Raw genomic sequence first — 10,400 nt, 5'->3', positions numbered from 1 at the left:
GAAAGCGAAAGAAATGAAAATGGAAAACAGTTCCATGAGTGACGTAACAGGTAGGGTAAGGCAAGGAAGGCAGAGCGAATGAGAACGAAAGGATCAAGGCCAAGGGCTGCCGCTCAGTAGAGCAGAGCTCAAGGTCAAAATGGTTGTTCTTCTCGTCGACTACGATGTTCCTACTAAACCCTTGGCATATTGTGGCGAGTGATTATACTAAGCTATCTGATAAAAATCATCGGTTGATTTCACTGAAAAGGATAACAAGACCAATCAAATGAATTATGAGCTGTTTATCAGCATGATTCCAAATAACATTGAATAATCCAATATTAATCATTATTCTTTGCTGGTTTATAATGATTAATCTTTTGAATAATGGGGCTCTGCTGAACTTTTTCGGAAATTTTATCATGGAAAATGGTATTGAGTCATTTTTGTTTCTCCATATTATCTAACTACCGCTGTAACTGCTCATGTTTAATCTACAGTACGTAAATGGAAGCTTCCAATTTCAAAATTGGTTTCCAATCAAATAATTTTAACGAAAAAGAATACCTGCATCGTCAATATAAATTAGAGTTTCGGTTTGAGTTACCTTAAACTATCGATCGCGCACGATCACAGGTAACTCTTACCGAATGTAAACCATAAGAAAAGAATTAGCCGAACAGAAAGGGGGCAGCTTCCGTTGGCTATCCGAAATAATAACTTTTTTTTACATGAACCAATTTCAAGGTCATCAACAAACCGTTAACGTGACGAATAATATAATCAACAAAACAAATATGCTAATGTGCAATCAAAAATCGGCTTTAGATAAACATTTTCATCTTTTGAACTTGTAATAGAAAGCATTCGTATTCATTATTTAGTAATATGCTTCCAAAAGTTCATACGATTAATCTATTCACAAAATGTTTCGATGCAATAGTTATCAATTGCTACAATAAAAAAAATAAGTCAAACGCAGCACAACAAAGATCCCCTTTCGTGACTTCATCCAGGAGTCATCGTTACTCACGGACGCCCCACGGCCGAAGGCAACCTTCCTTTCTTCAGCCTAAAACGCAATTCCACCGTCTGTTTATAGCCACCATTGGTGTGATAAGGCATGTTATCGGTGTGATTAGCCTTCCAACCCCAAACCAGGAACTGCAGTTCACGAACAGGCCGTTTTCCTGACCACCGGATTCCGATAGCAGACCGCCGTGCAAATTGAGTGTTGCATTTCTAAAAGGCAGGGAGTGTCGCTTAGCAAACCGGTCCCGTAAACCCCCTTTTTATCAGCTCCAAACGGTCGGGCGTATTTATCAAGAAATTGATTGATCACGTCACCTCCTTCGCACCGAACCAGCGCGTTTTCGCGGCAATAATGGGTGCGACTGTGGGAACCCATCGGCAGTTTGCTCTACTTCAGCCACGGAACTCGCCCGAAACTTGTTCCGACCTGCAGCATCCTGAGCGGGCACGATCAGGTGATCCGATTAAGCAGCAGCCTGTGATAAATGACAAAGAATCCGAATCGAATCGAACCTGCTCTCTTATCGTACCGCCATCGACCGATCCGGTGGTCGCGATCGCGATCAAAACAATCACAAGCGTGATCGCATGTCTCTCGCCCCCCAAAAAACGAACCAACGAACCGACAGCCCAGCGCTCCAGCGTTCAATCTTGTGCCTCTTGGTGTTAATCGCACTATCGCACCGTGGCGTGCTCGTTATTCGATCAGCACCGGTCGGGTGGTCATGGTTGGCGTGAGCATACGGAGCAAGAGAACAACGCGCGTGCCTGCCTGATTCACGGTCACGGCCACGGCCACACACGTATAACGCCGCGCTCGATGCCGCTACCGCGCGCGCCACCCGCCAACAACACAAACTTCTCTCACAGATACACCGGCGCCAGCAGCACGGCGTTCGCACACATCGCCACCGTACATTGTTGCTCTGGTCCGGTGCGGTCCAGTCGCTCGTCGATGGAGTGTGATCTCGCGGAGGGGCACGATCGGTTATGAAACAACAATGCGCAGCACACCTCCTCGAGATGGCGGTACACTAATCGTCACGGCAGCTTACCCATCGCTGTGGTACTCCTGCGTCTTGCCGGTGAAATGGAAGGACTTTGGGGTTTGTTTTATTTTTTACGAACGGAGCGAGAATCCTGTCGCGATCGCGATCTCACAGCACAAACCAGCAGCAGCAGCAGCAACAGGACCGCACACTAGCACGGTGGCGCATTGTTTGACGTCGCCGAAAAATTGGTCCGCAGACTGCGGAGACACACGCGAGAGCAGCACCGAGAGCACCAGAGATGAACAAGCTTCTTCTCCTGCGCTCCTGCGCTGTGGCTTATCAACGTGCGAACACGTTAGTTGATGGACAACAACTAATTCGGGTAACCAGCAGCAGCTCCACCGCAGCAATCTTTCAGTACTCGGCTACGCGGGGAATGAAGTTCACCTGCCCGATTCACCGGTTTCCCCTTTCTGAATGGGCTCGTCGGTGGGGCTCAATCGCACACAGCCACGGATTGCAGGACGGTGGTTCGCGAAAGAAAAAACAAAGAAAAAACAACAAACCATCCTGTGACACGAGCGGCCAGTGTGTGCGCGAATCTTATTGGGTTCAATCCCCGAAACGGCCACTACCTGGGCTAGATAGCACACAGCACTGTTTTCTGCCCCGTTGGCTCGCTCGCTCGCTGGTGATAATGGAGCAGAGGGGCAGGTGGAGGTGACTTCGGGGGAAGGTGGAGAGCAAAATGTGATTAAAGGTTGCCGGCAGTGCGCGGGCTCGCTTGTTATCTATCAGCTGACCGCCAATAACAGCACCAACACCACCACCACCATTACAATCGTGACGTCATGTGTCGCTTATCAATCGAGATGATGAAAGTGAGGTGTCTAGAGCGAGAACGGGGTGTCTCTTGAATGGGGAGATCGAGCAGTCACAAAAAGTAATAATAAAGAAAACAAACATACAGAGAGCGAAAGGGGTTGGGTCGAAACCGTCACGTGGTTGATCATCGCGAAATCTGATTGAATGAGACGATGATCATCATCACCACTCGCTCCGTTGGTGGCCATTGAGTTGTTGTTTGGGCGAACTGCGATTGTGTGATAATATAAGAGACAAGTAGGGTTGTAATAGCGGGCTGGAGTAGATCTGTCTCATTACATTGCGCTAATCATAACAAATCGATCGGTGTTGTGGGTGGTTTATGACCGTCGTAAAGGTAAAGCGATAAGATTATGCAACAATAACCCTCGTGAAGATATCGTGTACAACGGATTTTGCGCATTTTGATAACGAAAGCAAACCAATTTTCGAAGAGTTGCGAGGCAAAAAAGGCTCAAAAAAGCCCCTACAAATGATGGATTTGCGTTGCTCCTCGCTCAACACTTTCGCATTAATGCCCAAAGGACATATTATCTGATCGGCGACCGTATGAAGCTATCAAATATCGGTTGCCAGACGGGAACTGGCTGCGTGTGCAACACTGTCTGCATACGAAACAGCGGATGCTGCGACGTTACCGGTATTGCTTCAGTCTGGCGTCTCGTCCGGCTCTAAATCAAACCCTCGTCCAGTCTACCTGGATTGCCATTCGTCGTTGCCAGGGCACAAAGCGTAAAGCGTGTTTATGTGGAACCGGCCGGTGTGTCGCTGGCGTTGGATTTGGTGCTGATCTGCTCCCTTCGTCTCAGAAGACCTCGTGTCGCCACCTTCACGTGGCACCGTGTACCGGTAAAAGTGGCCGAGTGGTAGCCGAAAAATTGCGCTTCACCCTGGGTTTCGCGGAGATTTCAATGTCAAAAGGGTAATGATCGGAATGGTTGCCGGTTTGCTTTGTTTTGGTGGTTTTTGGTTGTTGTATTTTCTTCGCGTAAAGCCAGCTTGGAGTGCCAATGGCGGGGGGGACCGCCCGTACCGATCAGCACCCTTGCAAGAAGGGTAGTCCCCCCGTGGGGGGAGAGAGGATGAAACAGTGTGTACGTATGCGTGAGAAATAGAAGAAAAAGAACTAGTCTAAGGAGCGGTGTCCCTTGTCCCGCACGATCTATGCTGCTGGTTGCTCATCCGCGCTTAGAAATGAGCCGGTTTTATAACATAAACGGCGTCGTGCGTCGAGACCGTATGCCTATCCGAATGGTGAGATGCTGATGATGATCATCATTGGTGATCAAGAACCACGGAGCAAAACAGACGAACGCTAAAAGCTGGCATATTATTTGCGTTTGCTCACTGCTGGTGATGGTCCTGCTGCTGATGGGCGGACAGGGAAGAAGTAACGATCACAAGAAGACACCTACACACCATACAGGCCACACAGACAGCCTCACGCGATTCAAGAAGAGAATGAGCACCGCGAGAATGGGGCGGAAAGTGAAGACAAGCGTAAAATCACGCGCAGAATGTTGGCAATAATGATGTCGATGATGCCGATGACGATGATCGTGATGATCCCGATGATGATGATTCTTCGTACGAACAATAAAATTGACTGCTTTCTACAGAAAGCACTCGAACGGCGGAAGGCGGAAGAAGCCAGACGAGGCTTGTACTGTGGTTAGCACCGGGTTCGTCGCTTATTGCAGCGCCGAGCAAGTCTTTCGTTTCGAGTGGATTCTACCGACGAAGTTGCTGCTGCTGCTGCTGCTGCGCAGATTGGTTGAAGGTTGCGCGAGGACATGCTACTTCGTCCGGTACGGTGGATGATTACGATTCCTCGAGGATTGAACCTAATAAGCATACGTAATAACGGCGTTCGCGAGAATACGGCCAACGTTTATGGCGAACGATGGAGATGCTTCTTTTGCAGTCACAGTCGAGGTCATGATTTTGCACGCGCGATCCTGTTCGATGAAGCAAATGGATCCATCCTGTCATCGGGAAGTGTTCTATTTTTAAAATCAATCTAAGCTTCAAGCTCTAAACATCGATTGATCTGCTTGAACGCAACAGCACCAAGTCATTTGGCCGCGGGGGGAGCCTAGCTTCCTGGTTGTGCGGCATTAAAGCCATAAACTTCCCGACTTCTAGCCATCAGGGCCATCCTGCCTGCCTGCCTCGCTGTCTGGCCCGGGAAGGCGGAATTAGTTGGAATTCGGAATGGACTCGGATCCTAATTAAAAGGCTCGCTCCTCGAGAGAGCGAGAGAACAGGTTTGCTCCTTCGATCCGCCGAACGTTCCTCCTCGATCCTGTACAGTGTCTAATTAAAAAGGCTCCTGTATTAGTTGCTGCTAAGTCCGGTAGACCGAGGAGTCGGTTCTTTCGCTCCCGTCTTTGCTTCCGCCTTCTCTGGGCCACTGCTTGCCGGACGAGTATTTCATTTTAGAGAATCGAGCGTTTGTGGTCGAAACAAGAATGAGTCGACGGCTGTCCCGACTTCTTCTACTTCTCCTTTACTACTTTTCCTTCTTCTAGTCACGATCCATCCATAAAATAGGCCTCGCGCGAGACACGAGGAAGCACATCCTCCTCCATCGAAACAGGGCCAAGTGCGGATGCGGACGGATTCCGACCGGGCTCGTATGTAAATGGATCTTTTCCCGTCGCGCGGCTTCCAAACCCCCTTCGGCGATCACTACGAGTCCTATCCGAGATCCGATCCGAGAGGGGAGAAGGCACAAAGGATGATAATAAAATAGAATGTGTTTCAAGCAGCAGCAACCACAGACCATCGCCGTTCCGTAACTCACTCAAACCCCTCCACATATCCTGTTCATTCGGGCCCGCGCGTTGCGTTAATTGCGTTCGATTAGCGGCCAAACCTCCGGCGAGAGAAAAGCTTCGTCTGTAATTTAGAGCCGGGTCTGGGTCCCTGGGGCGGGCTTTTCGGGTCGCGGAAATGAAACTCTCGGTTTCAAAAACGGTTGCGCCGATGCCGATCGTGCCGTGCCGGATGAGATCGAAAGTTTCGTCCGCCGTCCGGCCGTACTCTCACCTACTTGAGGGTTCGAGGCCTCCGTCGGCTAGCCGTCTAGCCGTCAGCTGATGGTGGCTTCATTTCCATGCTGGCTCGGCCAACCAGCCAGCCAGCCGGTTGGTCGGTTGGTCGGATTGGTTTGACCGATATTTTGATCTCGCTGAAGGTGGTGGTGGTGGTGGTGGTGAAAGGGCAGCGCGTAATGGGAGTTGGCGAAAAACTGTGTCACCGCACAACGAACGATGTGGCTTCCGCGACCCGCTTGGCCACCAAGTGTCAGCGTTGCCGGAGTTGCCGTTCGATGGCGTACGCCTCGACCTAGGCCCCGTGCACGCGCGGACCACGGTTTTGGGGTCTGAACAGACAGGTTTATTTTTTTCGGTGTGTTCGTTTGTCCGGCTGGCCGACATTGGTCTCGGCGGCACCTCAACATTGTCGCTCGGCAGTGCCTTTGCTCAGTCTGATGTCTCTCGCTGGTTGGGCCAGGCCGGTGGTGCGATGAAATTGAAAGCCAGACCGGCAGCGGTGCCGCTGAGCGAGGATTTAAATGGCACGATCGTCGGTCGAATGGAGAGGAGCTGCTTTGCTTTCTATACACGATCCCAGGCGCTGCCCAGACGGCGCAGCTGGGGCTTCGTTTCGCATGAAAATGTAACCTTTCTTTGGTGGAGGTTTTTTTTATGTGCTGGTGCCAGTTTGGTGAACTTTGCTTCGGTTGTGTTTTTTGTGTATTTATTCTAATTTGTTGTTGATGAGCTAGAAAAACAGCACTGCATACGGAAATGTGGCGCGCGCGATTATGGATGTAAATTATACAGGTTATCAGGCAGTTATCGTCGAGTGGTAGGAATGTTACGCGAGTCGGTTTGAATGTCAGAAAGGTTCAATTAATTAAAGAAAAAAAGTTGGCCAACATAGAGAAAGGAAAGTGTCATGGGGTGGAGGATCATCATATAATATTTTTCAAAAGGTTTGAATATGTTTGTGATGTATTCGCGCGATGCATTGGCTTGGTGCTCGTTTCAAACGAAATCATAACCCCAGCATTTCGAATTTTTGAGAGTGATTTGTAAAATGACAATGAGTTTATGCTGCGCATTCTATAAATTCATTTATATTCGTATTAGTATTATATAAATTGAATTATGGGTTCAAAGCATAAATGAAAATTAAATTCAATCAAATGCGCATGACTAGATCATCAACCTCCGTGTTTATCAACCTCCATATTTACTAATAGCGGCCAGTACCGAAGCATCAATAAAACTAGAAGCGTTTTCTTATACCTCTTTTCGTTGTTGTGAATGTATTGGAACTAAACACGTTGGTATACGTAACGCCATTAGTTTTACTCACTCAGTAATTAAAAACGCTACTAATGTCAGCGAGAATGCGGTATTGCTGCTGGTAAAATGTTGTACTGCTCAATACCATCGACTCACTTAGGGTATCTGCACATCAGTCAGGTCAGCAAGTAAGTGCTTCACCACCATGCAAGTTGTCGTATGGCTCGTTTCTGCCAGTCACAACCGACAAGACTGGGTCAGATCGGTCCGCTTTATTTTATTACACGCAAAAGGTCTAGTTCAAGTCAAGTTCATGCAAACGTCCCAAAAACATCGTTGGCACTTCAGCTTTACTTACACTTCAGATTACTTTTGTCCACATGTCTCTATTTATTCACTATTCCTTTTGCGTCAATATAAACATTACGTTTGTGATTTGTCTTAAACCAGTTCCAATCATGCCTAACCTATTTATTAAAAAAATATATATGGAATCACGCTTTGCTTCCGTATTCCTTAAAAGTTATAATACATTTTAAGCCCCGTAATCGCATTTAAAAATCTTGTTAATCTGGAAAAGCCATGAAAATGGTCTGTGCTGGATTGCACAGATATCGCTTTGCGACCGGAGACACCTTCTGCATCACCTCGCATCGCATCGCATTAGGTTCGTGTTTGCTTTCTCCGCGTCTTGCATTAAATCTTATGCACGGCCTAATCCCTTACACATCCACTGCTCTCATGTGCCTCTCGTGACACCGTGCCCAACTGAATGAGATTGGCCCGGTGCCCGTACCTTGGAGACGGATTGCTGGATCGGAAAACGCGCAAAGCGAAGGGAAATTCCGGTTTAAAGGCATGCCAACTGCCAGTGAGCAAAGTGAACGCGTTTCGGGCTCATCGATTAGCGATCAGCGACGATCAGCAGGGCGCCCACAGCATGCCGCAGGACGGGGAAGGGAGGGGAGGGGGCAGGTGCTGTGAAACATTGTATTCCCAAGCCTGCATGTCCTCCACTACTGGCATGCCAGTAACATAATGAAACGGGCAATGAAGGGCAGTCGGTGATCGCAACTCAATAACCCATCGCCGGATCGGATGGAGCGGATGGATGGATGGTTAGAAATTTCCCTTTCACATAAATGCGGCCGTCGCATAAAGCATCGGATGCGCGAGCATCACCCGGTCTGACGCTGGGCGAACAACCGGCTCCCCGGGGACCGGCTGTGGTCGAAGGGTTTTTCTCTTTTGCTTCGCGTGAAAACGGTCCCGCTCCGTGCCCAGAGGACACCGTCGTCGTCGGTAGGTAAACGAGTTTTCCGTGCACTTGATGGTTGACCACCACTAGCCATTATCAAACCGCTCGAATGGCATTCCAACGTTAGCGCTAGTGAGCCATCGAACAGTGAAAGCCTCCCTGGTGTGGTGGTTTTTAGGGAAAAGGGAAATGCGTAGTTTTCACTATCACCTACCCCCCCGGGCACCGCTGGCCATCAATTACCGAGGCCTCCGTCATTCATTGAGCGATCCGTCCCGGCTCTGCCTGCCCGTCTGCCCGTCCTGCCAGCCTTCCTGGGACAGCGGACCGCCAGTCGCTTTGATGGCACTTTCTCGGCTTGCGCCACGATTGATTCGCTTCGATTGATCGATTGGCAGCTCGTTAGGGCGATAAAAAACCGGGCAAGGAGATGGTGGAAGAAAGGAAGGAACAGGGGGGGACATCGGAGAGTGGCATAAGTTTTCCGTGTTTTCTCCGCACGATCGGGTGTTTGGCAAAAGAAGAAAAAAACGAAAGGAAATGAAAACATGCGCGGTGCCCCTCACACCCAAGGAGTTGCATCACTGGAGGTTTCCCGATTTGTCCCAATGAGCTGACCGGGCGTACAGATCGCTGGATGAATTCCTGGCGCCCACTAATCACAGCAAGAGGTGCCTGCGAGTACTTCAGCATTCAGCTGAGCGGTCAACAGTGGGTTGAGGAACGAAAAGCAGCAAAGATCCATTGGATTTCTGCGTCATGCGTCACTCTCTGCACTGTGCGCTCCAAGGAATGATCAATTGTTTTATTCCGGCAGCATAACAGCTTCGTAGCGGCCGGGCAATTAGACGATGATTCCTGGTGGGCTGACTGGCGTGGTTGAACAAACAACAACCTCTGGCCACTTCGCAGCACGGCCAGATCCGATGCACCCTCGATTGTCCAAGGATAAACAGGACCAAAGCAGCGTTTTCTGCTGCGAGATCCTCGGCATACTCGCTCCACTGCCACCAGGAACAAGAAACACACAATTGGCGCTTATTACTATCATCATCTTCGTCATTATGTTTCATTATCAGGCGGTGGATAATCGCGGGCGCTGTGTGGACAGTGGAACCTCCTGGTGCCATTAGCCACCTGGTTGTTCTGCTGTTCGAGCCCTGGTCGCTCGTCGGTGATTTGTGCTGGATCTGGCAAGCTCTGCTCGGACCATTCTATCATCGATAAGGGCTCGACTCGACTGCGTACTGTCCAACCTGTTGACGTCACAGATGAAGAAGAAGCTTCCGTTTGCAACAAAATTCACGGTTCAGAACGGAAGTACCGTCTCCTCGTAGTGCTGTTTGTTTGGTCTCTCCGGAACTGTCTGTCCGGAAGGAAGTTGTGTCCGCTGCGTCTTTTTGTTGTGACTCGAACTCGATGTAGCGACAAAAAAATAAAAGACCCACAAATAGCACGCGGCCAACCCCTCGATAATGCCTCGGAACGCAGTTTTGTCCCGGGGCGTCACTAAACTGCATGCGCAGCCGGTGGCATTGCCGTGGGCATGAATGAATGGAATGGACTTACTCCATAAAGACAGTTTTGGGGCTTGATAGTAAGCGACGCAGGCCCCTTAGTAACCATTTCCCCGCTCTGGTGGGTATGGGAGTCAATTTCATCAGGGCCCCCCGATTGAGTAATTCGATCCCGTAATTTGACCCAAACGTTTGTCAAAGAACCGGGCCCCTGGCTGGCTTGGGCCCTGAGAAATAGGTTTCCGGATCATCGGCGGCACCGCGAACGTTCACAAAAAAGTGCACCAACTAGCGCTTTGCCGAATTTCGCCGACGACTGAGAACGTCCTTCGCGAAGGGTGGGGGCAACGAGCTGAGGGTTGGAAATCGGTTCGAGGAATTCGGAAGTCAGCAGCGAACGTAAACGGATCTGGGA

General features: G+C 49.5%; 1 protein-coding gene across 1 annotated transcript in view; it reads right to left on the bottom strand.

The window, feature by feature from the left end:
- LOC126569993 (ecdysone 20-monooxygenase) overlaps positions 1–2,679 on the bottom strand; it is a 5,585-nt gene extending 2,906 nt beyond the window's left edge. The window contains exon 1 of the mRNA XM_050227430.1: positions 2,070–2,679. Coding sequence (XP_050083387.1) covers positions 2,070–2,073 — 4 coding nt within the window. The 5' untranslated portion in view covers positions 2,074–2,679. The remainder of the gene's footprint in view (positions 1–2,069) is intronic.
- Positions 2,680–10,400: the final 7,721 nt, after the last annotated feature.

Source organism: Anopheles aquasalis, chromosome 2, assembly GCF_943734665.1.
Source record: "Anopheles aquasalis chromosome 2, idAnoAquaMG_Q_19, whole genome shotgun sequence".
Classification (NCBI taxonomy): domain Eukaryota; kingdom Metazoa; phylum Arthropoda; class Insecta; order Diptera; family Culicidae; genus Anopheles; species Anopheles aquasalis.
This window is presented reverse-complemented; position numbering and strand designations above follow the sequence as displayed.